Source organism: Panicum virgatum, chromosome 2K (genome assembly GCF_016808335.1).
Source record: "Panicum virgatum strain AP13 chromosome 2K, P.virgatum_v5, whole genome shotgun sequence".
Taxonomy (NCBI): Eukaryota; Viridiplantae; Streptophyta; class Magnoliopsida; order Poales; family Poaceae; genus Panicum; species Panicum virgatum.
This window is the reverse complement of record NC_053137.1, coordinates 49398955-49417518: the sequence shown is the minus strand read 5'-3', so window position 1 is coordinate 49417518 and position 18564 is coordinate 49398955. Positions and strand designations below refer to the sequence as shown.

General features: G+C 47.1%; 1 protein-coding gene across 1 annotated transcript; it reads left to right on the top strand.

Annotated features, from left to right (window-relative positions):
• Positions 1-14540: 14540 nt before the first annotated feature.
• On the top strand, positions 14541-18295 carry LOC120682189 (protein NLP3-like). Its single transcript, XM_039963973.1, has 5 exons — positions 14541-15365; positions 15459-15940; positions 16344-16391; positions 16569-17786; positions 18058-18295. The coding sequence occupies exons 1-4, from the start codon at positions 14936-14938 to the stop codon at positions 17385-17387; spliced, it is 1779 nt and encodes a 592-aa protein (XP_039819907.1). The 5' UTR covers positions 14541-14935; the 3' UTR covers positions 17388-17786; positions 18058-18295.
• The last annotated feature ends 269 nt before the right edge of the window (positions 18296-18564 follow it).

Here is an 18564-nt window from a genome sequence, read left to right as displayed (position 1 = left end):
CACCTTTACCATTATAAAAAAATATAAAGTAACCCCTTAATCTTCGTGTAAATTACCAACATATGTCATTATAACAATAATATAAATAACCCTCTAAAATTAATTTAGTTATAAATTATCCAATGATATAACTATTGAAAGTTAAAGTAACCCCTAAATCTAAATCTTAAATTATATAATTATAACAAATATTAAAATGCATCAATATAAAGTTCTAAATTACTATTTCTATCATTATTAATATATTATTTATGTTATTTTTATATAAAAATATTACCCACGATATGTGTCACTATGTATTCATACATGATGGAAGAGATAAGATACCAATTCATAAACAAATAGTTCAATTAAATATGTATCAAACACATATGTAGGCGTGATGCGAAATGAAATATATATTACAACAAGATAATGATAAATATATATTTAGAGTATGTGTTAGAATATTTAATACATAAAAGAGTGCGTAAGATAGATAATTATAATTATTAGCTATAAGTTTTATTTTTATATTTGTTTTAATTAACTTATGTGGGAGCACGAGTTGATAGGCTAGTAATATATAGGTAGATAGATTCATCAAGCAATAATTTAGTGGAAAATTAGTCTCATAGCACCGAAAGAAAACGACTTTCGAAAAATACCACTAAAAAATATTGGCTCCGTAAAATACCATCGAAAGTGTGCGGCGTCACCTGAAAATAGCATTCCGTCATTTCGTCACGGAAGCCGTTTGTCTGGCTCACGGCTCATCTCTCTCCGTCTCTCCCGGTCTCCATCCCCACGTGCCGTCGTGCACGCTCCCCGCGCCGCCTTTGCCCACAACGGCCCTTCCCCTCCGCCCCGCCTGCGTAGCCGCGCGCTTGGCTGCATCGTACACTTTTTGAGTGGCACGGGCGGGTTGGAGCTCCGGGGCGGGCAGGAGCTCCGGCGCGAGCTCGGGCAGAGATCGGAGGGGCACGGGCGCGCCGGAGCTCCGGCGGCGCGGGCGGAGTGCGGCCGGCACGCGCGGAGCTCGGTGGTGCGGGCTGAGCCAACCGGCGCGCGCTCGGCGGCGCTAGCAGAGCCAGGGCGCGGACGGAGCTTGGGGGAAACACGGCCGGCGCAGGAATCTCAGGCGGCGCGGGTGGAGCACGGTCGTCGGCGGAGCTCGAGCGTGCGGAGGCAGAGCCATGACCGAGGGAGCAGCGCGCGCGATTGCTTTCCGAAGCCGGGTGGGCCCGCGCGGCGCGCGCCTATCCTCTCCAGCAGGCATCATCGTCTCCCGCTGCCCGCGTCCGTGTCCTGCGCATTGTGCCATTTCATTTGGGTGGCGCTGTCGTCGCACCACCACCACCGCCAGCCAGCCAGCCGCCTGTGCGGATTGGTACGGGGTGGGGCGCTAGCCTATTTTTTCATTCCTGATATGCTTCCGCTGCTGCTTATATCCATGGCCTTCACGCTGCTCCTCATCGCGCCCGCCACCAAGCTCTGCTGAAAGCTCGCGCGGGAGCTCGGCCTCCTGGCGCTGCTCCTCGCCACGGAGATGCTGCGCCACGCCACCGCCGCGAGGAGGAGGCTGCGGGGCCGGGGCCAGGAGCCGGAGCGCGGCGCGAGGACGATGTCCGCTCTGCCCAGGCCGAGGCCGAGGCCGGCCGCATTGGTGGCGCCTGGCCGTGGGAGGCGGAGGAGGAGGCGACGCCCGTCGAGCAGCGGGGCTCCCGCTGCTCGACCTTACGGAGCTCACGCTAGACCGCGTGCTGGAGGAGGAGGAACTCTCGCTGGCCTCGCTCGCCATGACGGCATGCGTGTGCACCGCGCTCAGGGACCGGTGCTCCAGCGACGCGCTGTGGGAGCGCTACCTCCGCGCCAAGTAGGGGCATGTGCTGGGCGCCACCGCGCGGAAGGAGTGGGAGGCGGAACTCGGCGCCTGGGTCGCCCGCGCGAGCGCGCCGCGGCCGCCCCGCCGCAGGAGCTGGGTGGAGTCGCTGGCCTGCGCGTGGCCCTGAGCAAAGAGAAGGGAGAAGAAGTTGACGGAGGCGACGACGTTTGCTCCGAACGTGACGGAATGCTATTTTCAGGTGACGCGGCACACTTTCGATGGTATTTTACGGAGCCAACGTTTTTTAGTGGTATTTTTCAGAAGTTGTCTTCTTTCGGTGTTATGAGACCAATTTTCCCATAATTTAGTATCACATAAAACAATATAGGCGATGGACAACCCAGTGCAGATCCTCCGCCCCATGCCGAACGACATCATCCATATTCCCTTGGTCCTCGTCATGTTCACGCCCACGCCATCGCCGCCCTCCAGGATACGCTCTGGCGCGAACTTCATCGGCATCTCCCTCTCCCGATGTCCCGATCTTCTTCCTGCAAATAATCAGGCTCGGTCCTGAGATTTTAGTGGCCCAGCGCGAAATTAAATTTGGAGGCCCTTAATACAAATATTGATATCATATCGTCTTGAATATTTCTACTCAAATTGATGATGTTGCTATTTTTTAAAAAAACAAAGGTAATTGGAAAGTAGCACAAAGCCTAAGGGTATACTAGATGAACACGAGGAATTGGAAAGTAGCACAAAGCCTAAGGGTATACTAGATGAACACGAGGAAGCTAAGGAAGTTTACTAATTGTCTAATTGTCACAGGAACTTGGAGCTCAATATATACAATACTAGATTGCATCCCTAACCCATGCTCAATGAGTTCACTTACCAGCTGCAATGAATGCAAAGTTCACGCTCTACCATCTACGCCTCAGCCAAGAGACGCGCCTCGCACTCTGTAAGGATCGATGGACCAAGAGGGGGGGTGAATTGGGCCTTTTTCAATTTCCAAAACAAAGTAAAGCAACCTTAACCTATGCAAAGCTAGTAGGGCACCAATTCACCAACCGAATAACTAAGCTACCTACACAAGCTAAGAGAGATAAAAACAAAGTAAAGCCTAGCAAGGCCTGGCTGTCCTGGCTGCAGCGGGGCGAGTCCGGTGTGAGAATAAAGCTGTGAGATCATCCCGAACATCGCCATCATCCCCTGCTGCATCTGCTGAAACTGAGCGTCTGTCCTTTGTGAAACTCTATCGATAAGCCCGACAAAACGCTCCTCTATCGCTGCACGTTGTCGCTGCCTCTCTCTGAATAGCAGCAATCTGAGCCTCATGGGCTCTCCTGGCCTCCTCCTGAGCAAGTCTATCCTCCCTCTGCTGGGTCACGAGCTGCTGTAGTAGTGAAGTGAGCTCGGACGGCTGAGTCACCTGAGACTCAGAGACTGTAGCAGCTGCTGAAGTCGGAGGAGCTGGCTCTCCTGAACCTCCTGCCTCGTGATCGTGACTGGCTGGGGCAGCTGAAGGAAAGTACTCAACGTCATCGGAGGAGTCTGACTCAAGCTCAGACCAGTAAATCTCATCATCTCCCCCGGGAAGCTGTGCCTCTGCTGCTAGGAGTGCCTCATCCTCCTCTGCCACTCGTGCCTGAACCTCCGGTGACAGTCGAGCCATCGCTGCTCTATCTGTGTGTCTGCCCCTCCTCCTGTCCTGTGGAGCTGTGGGTCGGTAGACAGGGAACCTGGGAGCCTCGTCGTGACGGTAAGGGGCACTGATGGGTGACTCTGCTGGCACTATCATAGAGCATATGTAACTGATCCAGTGCGCATAGGGAAACTGTCGCACCACACCCATCCCATCAGTGATCACATCCTCGATCTCAGCCAGAATAAAGTAAACTATATCAAATGGCTCGTGAGTGAGGATGTGTAGGAGCAAGAGCTGCTGCAAACCTGTGAACCCCTCTGGGTAGCCACTCCTCGGTAACAGAGTCCTCCGGAGTGCCATGGGAACAGCGTAAGCCTCTGGGGTCAGCAAGCTCGGCACTCTGGCGTAAGAGGCTGGGAACGGCTGGCGGAAGCACTGAGTGATCGCCTCGTGAGAAGGAGCAATCCCGCCAACCATCGCCCTGCGGGGTGGATCTGAGTCCCCGTAAACCCTCTCGTGCAGCGAGACGTCGACCAGGTCAACTCCAAGTATACCAGCAATGGTCGCCCTCGATAAACCAAAGTCCTGCCCTCCAAACATGAAGTGCACTGCTCTGCGCTCGGGGGCTATCCAAGCTGTAGCGTAGAACACTCTGACCCAGTCCTCGATATAACGATTCTGCTCCATCTCTAGCAGCCTGGGCAGACCTCTGAAGTGAGCGAAGTGTGCTCTCACATCTGCTCCCCCTGCGGCTGTCCTCAGTGAAACCCAATCAAGAACCCTGTGCTGAAAAATCCGGTGGCCCCTCCGCTGGAAAGTCTCGTAGAAGCTGGCCTGTAGCAGAGTCCAGAACCTCCTGTCGACTCTGCTGTCTCGGGTCACTGGGAACCAGACCTCCTCGTCAACACTCCACCTGAGCCTCTTGACCTTGGCCGCATTGGCTCGGGTCAAGTTCTGGAGCATCACACCTGGCTCCAGACGCACAACAGTGTCCATACGGAACACTGCGCGCTCGGCCTCTAGGGCCTCGGCTCTGCGAGCTGCTGCTGCTGCTGATGATGACCTGCGGGGCTCCTGTGGCTGGTGTCCTCCCCGAGTCCTCGGTCCAGTGCGACGCTCTGTCGCTGCCGGGGAACCTCTCTCAGACGACTGCTGTGGAGAACTCTGCCCCTCTGACTGTGCTGCCTCTGAGTCAGAATCTGCAGCTGTATCTGACTGATCTGACTCTACTGCTGCTGCTGCCGTCGCGGCTCTGGTGGCCCTGGCACCTCTCACTCTGCCCATACCCCTGCCTCTGCCTCTGCCTCTGCCTCTGGGGTCCTCCCTGATCTGGAACGGACGAGCACGGCCTGATGCCTGCTCCTCGGCGGCCTTGGCCACCATCTCGGCCCTCTCGGCCTCCTTCTCTGCACGAGTCCGCTTGCGAGCGGGCTTCTCGACCACAACTTCCTTACCCTTCCTCTTCTCGCGACCCATCTCGAACAGGCAATGTGTCGAGCACTTGGCGAGCACTGATGGGCTGCTGCTGCAGCGTGAACGGCGTGGATGCTTGGAGACGTGGAGGCTGCGGCTGCGGCGTGGATGGCGTGAAGGCGTGGAGTACAGTGGCGCTTGGCGATGGAGGCACGTGCGGCGGTGAGGGCGTGGTACGGTGGCGGCGGCGGCTACGCGCGCAGGCGGCGGCGCAGAGCGGTTGCGCGGGCGGCGCAGGCGCGCACGGGCGGCGCTGGGCGAGCGCGAGGGCGCGGCGGCGGCGGCTCGACGTGCAGGCGAGTGGCGGCGAGTGGTGGCGGCGCGGGAACGAGGTCAAGCGGCGGCGGCTGGAGTCGGGCGAAACAGAGAGGAAGAAAACCAGGCGTCCGCGGGCAAGACACATATATGACAGGTGGGCCCGCGATTTCCTTTAACACCGGTTCATCCGACGCGTAGGGTTTGAACGCCGGTTGATTGCGTCGGTGTAGTTCACCCGAGACTTCTACAGATCTGTTTTTGAACGCCGGTTGAACCGATGATGCCAAAAGTGAACTCGTCGGTTGATTGATCCAAACGCCGGTTGATTGCTTGATCTGATATGCATTTATGATCACCGGTTGATCCGATGCTCTGACTTTTGTATACGTCGGTTGAATGCCTGAAACTGCCTGAGCTGAGACCCAACTTTAGTAACGCCGGTTAAACCGATGGGTATTGATCCTTTGAACGTCGGTTTAACCGGTGAAGGCAAAAAACCCCACACTCAGCTCACTCTTCTATGCTGAGTCCAATAAACTTATAAGATTCAAATAAACTCAAGTTAATGGACTTGCATAGGCGACTTTACCCCTCAAAATAGATAGGATAGCACACTTGCTTAAATAAATTTTTTTTTAAACACAAGGAAAAGCCGCAAGAGAGACAAAACGCCAAATAAAATGTATGAGCCATGACATAGGAATATTGAAGATAGAAAACTTCAAACTCATCATGACATTGCTCACTAGGCAATAACGCACATAATACTTTGCTCTTTTCACTTTTCATGAATTAAGATCTTGTATATGAAACAAGTCTCATTTTCATCAAGTGACCTCCTTTGTGACCCTTACGCATGCAATGATAATGCAAGCTACAACCACATGCGAAAGTAAAGTAAACATGAAGTGCACATCTATATGACAAGAAATGCATAACAAGAAATTAAGATCTACTTGTCAAGTTTGAACCCACGGGAAGCTTCTTCATGATGAGCCTTTCTACAAGCCTAGAGGAAAACAAGTGGACCACCACCTCTAGCTAAACCCTTGCTCATCACTATCTTACCATGGTTAGACAAGTGTCCTATATGTATGCATTTTTCTATATGACATGGCAACTTACATGACGTTTGCCGCATCTAACACATTAAGCTCATTCCTTAGCCTAACAAAGGTACTCTCGTCTAAAGGTTTTGTGAAGATATCCGCCAATTGCTCCTCGGATCTCACACCTTGAAGAGATATGTCTCCTTTGGCTTCGTGATCGCGCAAGAAGTGATGGCGAATATCAATGTGCTTTGTGCGAGAGTGTTGAACCGGATTCTTGGCAATTTTTACGGCACTTTCATTGTCACAAAGGAGTGGGATCCTATCTAGTTTCACACCGAAGTCCAAAAGGGTTTGCTTCATATATAGGATTTGGGCACAACATGCACCGGCCGCTATATATTCCGCTTCCGCGGTGGACAAAGCCACGGAATTTTGCTTCTTACTAGACCAAGAAACTAGAGAACGCCCAAGCAAGTGGCAACCCCCGGAGGTACTCTTGCGATCCACACGGCTTCCGGCAAAATCCGAATCCGAGTATCCCAAGAGATCTAAACTAGCGCCTTTGGGGTACCACAAGACTATGCTAGGGGTGTGCTTGAGATACCGAAGGATCCTATTCACAGCCGAAAGGTGTGACTCCTTTGGGTTAGCTTGAAAGCGGGCACACAAGCACACACTAAACATTATATCGGGCCTAGATGCGGTAAGGTAAAGCAAAGACCCTATCATAGAACGATAGAGGAATTGATCAATCGGTTTACCGTCCACATCCAAGTCGAGATGCCCATTGGTTGCCATGGGTGTCTTGATTGGCTTGCACTCATCCATCTTGAACTTCTTCAAGATATCTTTAGTATACTTTTCTTGATAGATGAATGTCCCTTCCTTCATTTGTTTGACTTGAAAACCAAGGAAGATGGTCAATTCGCCATTCATGGACATCTCGAATTCTCTAGACATCATGGTAGCAAACTCATGGCTTAGTAAATCATTAGTTGAGCCAAAGATAATATCGTCAACATAAATTTGACAAATGAAAAGATCCCCGTTGACATCTTTTGTGAACAAAGTGGTGTCCACCCTCCCGATCTTGAAGCCTTGCATGATTAGGAAGTCACGAAGCCTCTCATACCAAGCCCTTAGAGCTTGTTTGAGCCCATAGAGTGCCTTGTGCAACCTATAAACATGGTTAGGATTCCTCAGATCTTCAAACCCGGGAGGTTGCTCAACATAAACAAGTTCGTTAATAACGCCATTTAAGAATGCACTTTTCACATCCATTTGATATAATTTAATGTTATGATGTGAATAGTAAGCAAGAAGGATACGGATAGCTTCAAGTCTTGCGACCGGAGCAAAAGTTTCACCAAAATCCAAACCTTCGACTTGAGAGAACCCTTTTGCCACAAGTCTTGCTTTGTTACGTATCACCACCCCATGTTCATCTTGCTTGTTTCGAAAGACCCACTTGGTGCCGATGATATTCTTGTCTTTCGGAGGAGCTTCGAGGACCCAAACTTCATTGCGGGTGAAGTTGTTCAACTCATCTTGCATGGCCATCACCCAATCCGAGTCCTCAAGCGCTTCCTCTATGCTAGTGGGTTCAATACAAGAAACAAACGAGTGATATTCGCAAAATGAAGCATGTTTAGAGCGAGTTCTTACTCCCTTTGATGGACTACCAATGATTTGACCAATTGGATGATCCTTGGAGATGCGACCATGCTTCACTAGCGGTACTTGCGTGGATGCTTGTTGGGGTGGATCATGGGTGACTTGTGCTTGTGGTGGAACACTTTGCTCTTCTTGTTCTTGAACTTGGGGTGTTGGCGTTGGCACATCTTCTTGAGGTTGTGTATCATCTTTTTCTTGATCTTTATCCATTTGGGGCGCCGTGGAGGTGCTTGGTGTAGATGAGGAAGGTCCTCCCCCTTGATCATTGCCTTCATGCACCTCTTCCGGCTTGATATCCCCAATGGACATATTTTTCAAAGCTTCATCAATCTCCTCATCACCTACATTTTCATAGCCAACAACCTCCTCTTGGGAGCCATTAGATTCATCAAACTCCACATCACATGTTTCTTCAACTAACCCGGAGGTTTGATTGAATACTCTATATGCTTTGGAGTTTGATGCATAACCAAGAAAGAAACCTTCATCACATCTACTTTCAAACTTACCGAGCCTTTTCTTCTTGTAGATGAAGAATTTGCAACCAAAGACTCGAAAGTATGATATATTTGGTTTCTTCCCGGTGATGAGCTCATATGGAGTTTTCTTGAGGAGTCGGTGAGGATACACTCGGTTGGATGCATGACACGCCGTGTTGATTGCTTCCGCCCAAAATTTCTCGGACATGCCATAATCATCCAACATTGCTCTTGCTAGGGTGATGAGAGTCTTCTTCTTTCTTTCCACCACTCCATTTTGTTGAGGCGTGTAGGTGGCGGAAAACTCATGCTTGATGCCTTCTTCATCGCACCATTCTTCAATCTTCATGTTCTTGAACTCGGTGCCGTTGTCACTCCGGATCTTCACAATTGGGGAGTTGTACTCCCTTTGAGCTCTTCTTGCAAAGGTCTTGAAGATTTCCGGAGTTTCACCCTTATCGCCTAGAAACATAACCCAAGTGTAACGTGAAAAATCATCAACAATTACTAGGCAATAGAGGTTACCACCAATGCTCTTGTATGTAGTTGGACCAAAGAGATCCATGTGAAGTAGCTCGAGCGGCTTGGAGGTAGACAACATCGTCTTGATGGGATGATGTGTTGCAACTTGCTTCCCGGCTTGACATGCTTTACATAGCTTGTTCTTGTCAAACGTGACATCCTTCAAGCCGGTGATCATCCCTCTCTTGTGGGCTTTCTTGAGGTTGCTCATGCCAATATGAGCAATTCTTCTATGCCAAAGCCACCCAAGAGAAGACTTGGTGAAGAGGCATGTCATGGTACTTGTTTGCTTTGAAGAGAAGTCCACTAAATAGATGTTGCCATGCCTAAACCCCGTGAATACCATTGACTTGTCTTCTTCAAGAGTTACTACAACACCATTCTTGTCAAAGGTACACGTTAGTCCAAGATCACACAATTGAGCAATAGAAATAAGATTAAAACTAAGTGCTTCTACAAACAAGACATTAGAAATGGATAAATCTTTAGAGATAGCTATTCTACCCAAACCTAAAACTTTTCCCCTTGAGTTATCACCATAGGTGACATGTTCATGATCGCCGGGGTCTTCAAGGGAGGTGAACATGCTATCATTGCCGGTCATATGTTGAGAGCAACCGCTATCTAGTACCCAATGTTTTCCACCGGCTTTGTAGTTCACCTACACACATGAGAATTCACTTTTGAGTTTTAGGAACCCAAACAAGCTTTGGGCCTTGCACATGTGTGACAAGAGCTTTTGGGACCCAAAGTTGCTTGGGGAGCTTTTTCTTTGACTCCTTAGTGAGTTTGCCAATGAATTTGGCCTTCACCTTGCCCTTCACTTTACTCAAGAGAAAATGGTTATTTTGAAACATTGAAGAATAATTCTTGGGTAATTTAGGAAGAGGACGTGATGGTAAAGTGCACTCCCTAGTGTGGTGCCCGGTGACTTGGCAATGTTGGCAATATGATCCTACTTCCTTGATGAAGCTAATCTTTATCTCCGGAGAAGGAGTAGTGGCTATGTTTGGCTCCGGAAATGAACCAAGACCTCTTTTGCCATAGTCACGGGCATTGTTGAAGAGAATCTCTTTGTGGATGTATTCTCCTCTTGAGAGCTTCTCCACACTACTCTTGAGGCTTGCAACTTGATCCATCAATTCCTTTTCCCTAGAAGGTGCAAGCTCGGGCAAAACATTAGTAGCATTTGCATTAATGAGTAGGTCATCACATGAAGTAGAAGCATTGACCTTCTCAATAGTTTCATGAGCAAAGTTCTCAAGACTTGGGTCAATTGCTTCATAGGCAAATTCAAGTTCTTGATACTTGTGAGCCAACTCCCTATGCTCTTGTTTAAGCTTTTTGTGGCTCTCTTCAACTTGCTTAGCAAGTACAAGTGACTCATTGTGCTTTTTAAGCAAGTCATTGTACTTGCCAAGCAAATCGGAGTGGGCAAGCTCTAACTTGGCACGAGTGCTCTCAAGAACCTTGACTTTGCCATTTTCCCTCTTGATAACGGATGTATACTCATTAATGAGGTTAGCAAACTCATTAGGGTCAAGCTCATCATCACTATCATCTTCACTCTCACATACCTTAGAGTTACCTTTGGCCATGAGGCACATTGGAGGTGGAGGTAGTGATGGTTCTTCATTTGTGAAGGCGATGGTGACTATGTCTTCTTCATCACTTGACTCTTCGCTTGACGAGATATCGGTCACCCACTCTTATTTTTCCACCAAGAAGCTTCTCTTGGTGTGCCCTTTCTTCTTTGGGAAGAGCTTGGTCTTCTTGTCATGGCTCTTTTTCTTCCCAAGTCTCTTGTTCTTGTTTTTCTTTTCTTCTTCTTCATCATCGCTTGAATCATGGCGATGCTTGCTCTTGTTGTCCTTGTTTCTTTTGTCCGGCTTGGGGCAATTTGGACGGATGTGACTTTTTTCTCCACAATTGTAGCAAATTTTGTTCTTGACATCCATTGGCCGGAACATTCCCTTTTTTGAGTCAAAGTTGAAACCCTTCTTGTTGATCTTGTCATTCAAGCGGGTGAACTTCCTCATCATGAGAGCAAGCTCTCCATCATCTTCAACATCGGATGAGCTTTCATGATGATCATCTTCTTCATTGCTTGAGCTTGAATCTTGCTTGATCATCTTGAGCTTGCGGGCTTTGTTTGCCTTGGTCTTTAGAGCAATTGATTTGCTTGAAGTTGGCTCTTCGGACATACCAAGGATACTCATCTCATGAGCGCGAATTTCGCCCACAAGTTCTCCTACTTCCATTGTGTCAAGATTCTCCTTTTGAAGCATAGCATTGATGATGTTATACTTGGGCTTCGGGAGGAGCATGAGAATCTTGCGATTGATGGAGGCACTGTCAATTTTGGATATTTCAAGTGCATTAATGTCCTTGACAATGACATTCAAGCGAGAGTACATATCATTGCAATTTTCATGAGCTAGCATTTTAAAAGAATCATACTTAGCTCTAAACAAGTGATATTTTTGCTCACGAACTTTAGTGGAGCCTTCATGAATTTCAATGAGCTCCTTCCAAATATCACTTGCTAAGTCCATGCCATTAACTCTAGCAAAGACTTCCTCACTAATGGCTTCGAAAATTGCATTTCTAGCCTTGGCATTCCATTTTAATTGTTCGGCGGTGGGAGTTCCGGTGAATCCGGTCTTAGTGGCCAACCACACTTCGGGGGCAATCGCATCAAGATATGCGGCCATGCGAACTTTCCAATAAGCAAAGTTCTTGCCCTCGAAATGGGGCGGCGAACCACCCATCTTGGCCATAGCTCTAGGCGGTGAAGCCTAATGATCCAAATGAGCAACGAGGCTCTGATACCAATTGTAAGGATCGATGGACCAAGAGGGGGGGTGAATTGGGCCTTTTTCAATTTCCAAAACAAAGTAAAGCAACCTTAACCTATGCAAAGCTAGTAGGGCACCAATTCACCAACCGAATAACTAAGCTACCTACACAAGCTAAGAGAGATAAAAACAAAGTAAAGCCTAGCAAGGTAGAGCTAAGTTATGATCTCTAAGTCAAGCACATGAGTAAATTGCAAGAAAGAAAATACTTGAATAAAGAGAGTGGACAAGAGACGACCGGATTTTTTTCCCGTGGTATCGATGTGTTGGCACACACCCCTAATCCACGTTGTGACACTCTCAAGGAGTCTTGTCACCTCCCAAGTCACCGAGACGAGGGCGCTCACTAAGAGTCTCCGTTCACCATCCCGGCGTGGTGGAGATCAAGCCACGTACAATCTTCTTCTCCGGGCTCCCACAATCCTTGGCAAGCTCCGCGAGAAAACACCTCGATCACCAAGATCGCCTAGGTGATGCCAATCACCAAGAGTAACAAGCTAAGGCCTTCACTTGAGCAAGAACCGATCACCAAGAACGGATGCACACTAGCTTCTCTCTACTCAAGTCCTTAATCTTGCTTCTTGATTGATTGAATGCACAAGTATGTGAATGATGAAGCTCAATGTGGCTCTTGACTATATTATGAGTGTATGGATGTTGCCTGGTGTCAAGAGTGGACGAAATGACCCATTGGAGGGGTATATATAGGCAGCTCACACAAATAGAGCCGTTGGAGAAAAGCTGCCAGAAAACTGCGTATCGCCGGTTAATCCGACGTCCCTCCATTTGTCATCGTCGGTTTAACCGGTGAATGTAAACTGCCTCTTCTGAAAACTAGCCGTTACAACTTGGGCAGATTGACCGACGTATCATCGGTTTAACCGGTGAGTGTAGTTGTCCACTGATCCACTGAAAAACCAAGTCTCTGGACAACTGCACCGACGTTAACTCAAACCTATCGTCGGTTTAACCGGTGAGTACAACTTTTGAATTCCTCTGAAAAACCATCTCACTGGTCAATTGCACCGACGTCTTGATTTAAACAGCGTCGGTTTAACCGGTGTATAGAACTTGAAATACCCTGGAAAAACCAACTCTGGACCAATGCACCGACGTTAATTTCAAACACGTCGGTTTAACCGGTGTATTGAATTTGTCCAGACTCTGCTGACTTCGTTTAACCGACGTATAGAAAATTGAGAGCGTCGGTTAAACCGGTGTATAGACTTTTTCTGATTTTGTCTTTTCTGATTTGAGTCTTGAATGAAATCCAAATATTCTTGAGATATAGTTTGAGAACCACTTATTTGAACTTCTAGAAACCTGAGTGACCATAGTGTGCATCCATTTTCAAATGATCATGTCCATGCTCAAGTTACTTAGCCTTAACCCCTCTTAATAGTGCGATCACTACAAAACTATAAAACCTATACTAACCTAAGTGTCCTTCTCAATCTTATGACACTTAGGACTAGAAAGATCCTTAGTCTTGACATAAAATTGAGTTGAATACCGAGATCGCCTTTTTGAATAATGAAATTGAGGGGCCTCTTTTGACATATGACCAAATGAGCGATAATGATCTATTAAGCTGCACAAACTCATTAGTCACAATAATGGTTGTCATTAATCACCGAAACATACCTTGAGGGCCTAGATGCTTACACACTCGTGCATGGCACTCGGGCGATTTTGCCTCTTGCAGCTACAGACTCGGTTTCCAATAACGCAATGGAAGATGAGGACGACGCAAGGCGTCCTGGTATTGGTAGGTTGAGGTGCCGGCGAGAATGCAGGAGGTGCGAGGGCTCTTGCTGGGGAACAAGAAGTTTCATCGTGCACAATCTCCGCCCATGATCTCGTGATGTTCCGATCCGTCAGGCCTAATTAACTACACGTTTAATGTGACTGCAACACATACACGTAGAAGACTTGCACTCCTAGTATACGCGTATTTGGAGAGGGGCCCTTGTATTCCGGGGCCCGGGCTAGCAGCACGGCTCGACCCCCCTCAGGACCGGGCCTGCAAATAACACCCCTCGCCGAATAAAATTAGGGCCCCGTTTAGTTCCCAAAAATTTTCACCCAAAAATTTTCACCTCCCCTTTGAACACATGTATGAAGCACTAAATGTAATTAAATAACAAAACTAATTACACAGTTTGGATGTACACGACGAGACGAATCTTTTGAGCCTAATTAGTGCATGATTAGCCATAAGTGCTACAGCAACCCACATGTGCTAATGATGTGGTCAAAGGCCTCAAAAGATTCGTCTCGCGGTTTCTAAGTGAGTTCTGAAATTAGTTTTTTAATTAGTGTTCGAAAAGTCCTCCCGACATCTGGTCAAACATTGACGTGACACCCAAAAATTTTCACCAAAAACAACTAAACGCGCCCTAGGCCGCACAACAGATCAGAGGTGGAGAAAAATAGTGTGTTGGCGTTTTATGGGCGTATGGATAGCATAATAAGATAAAATATGCAGTAAAAGGTGTACATAATGGTTGAGAATTCACAATCTTTAATTTAAGCTACGTCAACATCCAACATATAAAAGTACGATCCTTTTCTTCAAAGTTTAAGTTATCTATGGCAAAATGGGAGAGCCCGAGCCCGCGTTGCCACCCAGAATAAAAAAATAAAAAATATGAGCCCGAGCCCGAGCCTGAGTGGAGGCCTGGAGCGCTCCATTATATTACTAGCGCCTCACCCACCAGGTCACCAGTGACAACCTCACCATCTCTGCTCTCCCTTACCGAACATCACAATTTCTTCACTTTTACACCACGATCCCCTCCTTCTCTTCCTCGTGTGCGGCGGCCGCATCTGCCAGACTGCCACCGATGGACCTCGTCGATTCTGTTATGGTCTAGTACTACACTTGCTGTATGATTAGGCTCCGGGAGCAGTAATGGCTAATTCATATGTTTGGCTGAGTCTGGTTGAGTTGCAAGCCCATGCGTTTTACTGGGAGTTGTTGAGCTTGAGGCCTTGTACGAGTGAACTATAAACTCCGCCGTTACCAATTGGATCGGCAGGCAATAACAGAAACCTGTGTCTCTCCCTCCTTGACCCTGTCTTCTTGCTCTCGCCGTTCCTCTCGCCTCCCCTGTTTCCACTCGATTTGCCTCTCTGGTGAATCCTATCCAGAAAGGGACATGACAGATTCAAGCGGTGGTAGCACGGGGGAGGACCAACACCCTACGCCTTTGGGGGAGGGACAGATGATGCCGCTGCTGGTTTCATCCCCATCGCCAGGATGGGTGCTGTCGCCACCGACCGCATCTCATGATCCTCTTTCTTGGACTCTGCACTCTTCTCCTTTACATTCTCCTCTGCAGTTGCATCATACCGTTGCTGATGATGGAAACCTGCTGGAGTACGACGTCGAACAGATGATTTCAGCCTCGCTTTTGTTCCAGTCCTCGCCTCAAGCTCTGTCACCGCAGTCATGGTCACCCATGTTGGTTGATGGGCTGTGGAGCTTCGACGACCTGCAAGTTTCACCTACGGAGATGGACCCTGGTGCCGTAGAGGCCAATCATGCCGCTGCAGAAGTGCTGACCGTGCAACGCGCCCGATGTGCTGGTAACGTCTCATCGATTCCTTGTTTTGTTACTTCTTCTTGCAGTTCATTTATAAACACTCTGTTATCTTCCCTCTTGATGAGGACTTACACAGGCTCAGATACGTCGTGCCTGCTCAAGGAGAGGCTTACACAGGCTCTCAGGTACTTCAAGGAGTCAACAGATCAGCATGGGTTAGTTCAGGTTTGGGCACCTGTGAAGCACGGGGACCGCTATGTGCTGACCACTTCCGGACAACCCTTTGTCCTTGACCATCAGAGCATCGGGCTTCTTCAGTTCAGGGCAGTATCTATGATGTATATGTTCTCTGTAGATGGTGATAATTACAGGGGCCTGGGGCTACCGGGTCGAGTGTACTGGCAGAAAGCACCGGAATGGACACCCAACGTTCAGTACTACTCCAGCGTTGAGTATCCTCAACTGAACCATGCCATAAGTTTCAATGTCCATGGTGTTGTTGCCTTGCCAGTGTTTGATCCGTCTGTGCAGTCATGTGTTTGTGTTATCGAAGTTGTAATGACATCGAAGAAGATCAACTATGCGGTGGAGGTTGATAAGATCTGCAAAGCACTTGAGGTCGGTCAGGATCCTCTTCCCTTAACTTTTCTGTTACAATCCATACAATATTGTCTAAGCTTTCATCAATGTAAAAAGAACATCCGTAGTTCCTAACCAAGTAAGAAAACATTTGTATTTTTTTTACTATTGATGGTCAAAGCTAAACAAGTTTGACCTAGGATAGAATAGTTTTCATCAAAAACATACAACGGCTTGCCAAACAAATTCTAATGGAAAAAAGAGTTGAGTATGACAAGCTAGCATTGATGATTGGGTTGAAAATGGTATAAGCTTCGGGTATTTTGGCAAAGATAAAGCTAGTTGGACGAAGAACAGAATTAAAACAATCACTAAAATGAGATTATTTCCAATATTATCCTTTTTTACAGTTGCATGGTTAATGAACCACTTCTTTAAACAGGCAGTTAGTCTCAAGAGCACGGAAATATTGGACCATAGTCCCTGGCAGGTGAAAATTTGTGTGTGCAACAAAAAACATGCTCCCTCCTTTTATATATCACGCTGGATAGTTCAAAATTAAACTATCCAACATCATATATAAAAGGTAGGAGGGAATATTTTTTTTTGTTACTAATAACATGAGTGCCCCTATGACGTTTTCCAGATATGTAATGACGTTTTCCAGATATGTAATGAAGGGCGTCAAACTGCTCTGGTGGACATATTGGAACTCCTAGCAATTCTCTGTGAAGAGCTCAAGCTTCCCTTGGCTCAAACCTGGTTTCCTTTGGATCAAGAAAGTCAATGCGACACCAAGAGATGCATATCTACAAGTGATGGAGCATTTCATGTTGTGGACCCTGGTATGTGGGGATTTCGAGATGCCTGTGTAGAGCATCACCTACAGGAGGGACAAGGAGTACCTGGAAAATCATTTTACTCTCGTAGGCCATGTTTCTCCAAGGATGTCAGGCTGTTCAGTAAACTGGAGTATCCCATTGTACACTATGCACGTATGTTTGGATTAGCTGGTAGTGTTGCACTCTGCGTACAGAGTTTTTACACCAGGAATGATGACTATATACTGGAGTTCTTCCTGCCACCTGATTGCGGAGACAATGATGACCAGAAGGCTCTGTTACAGTCTATTTTAACTTTGGTCACGCAGGGTTTTCGCAGTTTAAGGGTAGTCGGTGATGCTGACTTGAGTAAAATTTATTCTCGAAGTCTTTTGCATACAGATGAGAATGAAAAACCCAAGAACACATTTGGCCAATCTGAAGGTTTCCATTGTTCATCGCCCTGGATAAATACTCATGATGGTTTGGGAGTCCAAAAACTAAACAGGAAGAAGAAAGGAGTTGCAGTGAAGCAGGACTCAAGGAATATGTGCAGTGTTCGTCTACAGAGTTTGAAGCCTCGAAAGAACCCCAAGAGCCCTCTTGTTCGCAGCCACTACAGATTAGAGAATTTGTTGAAAATCCCAACGATCCATCATCTATAAATAATGATAGTGGGGTTGACAGTGACCTCATTGAGCTAAATAACAAGGATGTGGAAGTTGAACCAGGTGATGTGTCAACAAAGCGCAGAAAGTTAAATGTGTCACCAAAGCGCCGAAAGTTAAAATCAAAAGCCTGGCTTCATTTCACAATGGTTGAAGAATCTGGCTTTCTTAACGCAAAATGCAAACACTGTGGCAAGCTGTATAAAGCTGATTCAAAAATAGATGGTACTTCTCGCCTACTGAGACATTTGAAGGTTTGCAAACCTCTAGTGCTTGCCAATCAAGAAGCGATCGGCACCCACAACCGAGGCAAACATCTAGTGCTGTCTGAATGTCGGGAAATTGTTCACGACAAAGTGCCTAATGAGGTCATTGTCCTGGATTCTCAATTCTCAGGTTCGTCAGCTCCGCTCTTGATCCCTCTGGTCATTCCTGATCGGTGCTCTGCTCTGTAGTCTTTCGTTTCCAGAAGTTCATAGCCTACTGTTTAGCTGCATATTTGCTTTCTTTGCATCCTATTTTTGGTTTGTGACTGAATATTCATTTCTGCTGCACAAGCTTATGTTGAGATTATTGCTGCCTTCACAGCTCCTTGTAACCATGTTTTATGCTGCTCCACGATGCTATTTAATCTATCATTCACTTCTACTTTATGTTTAATTTTCAGAGGACACAGTTTGTACGATATCTAGAATAGAAGAGCAGTTGTTTGACAAGATTAACTCAGCACCAGAGGAAGAGATTCTAGTGCAAATCGATAATGTGGCCTTACAGAAAAATGTAATGAAAAGCCTAGCAGATCCCAAGTTGGAGGATGGACCACAAAAGTACTTACAAGATGATGTGAGTGCATTCATTTGAAAGTTTGTTATCTGTAAAAGTACATATCAAAACTAACTGAACTTGTTTTTTTGGGGCGTCAACCGGCCAACAAACTTCTTATGTGCAACATAGATCATCGATGCATGCATCCACATTTTAAAATATAAAAACAAAGATGATACGAGGGCTCATGGAAGGGTCTTCATCTTTTAATAACTGAAAGCTGGTCGCGCTCGTGGCCAGAGACCGCGTCCACGTCAGCTCCCAAAAATATTGGCCGTCGGATCGCGATCCGACGGTCAAAATAGATAGGGACGTAAATTTTGCAAAAAAAAAATCCGTATTTTGTTAA

Excerpts from the sequence above, each read along its gene's own strand:
- LOC120682189 (XM_039963973.1), top strand. The coding sequence starts at position 14,936 with ATGACAGATTCAAGCGGTGGTAGCACGGGGGAGGACCAACACCCTACG. Across the intron at positions 15,366-15,458 it reads GCAACGCGCCCGATGTGCTG|GCTCAGATACGTCGTGCCTG; the intron begins GTAACGTCTCAT and ends GGACTTACACAG. Across the intron at positions 16,392-16,568 it reads TGGACCATAGTCCCTGGCAG|ATATGTAATGAAGGGCGTCA; the intron begins GTGAAAATTTGT and ends GACGTTTTCCAG.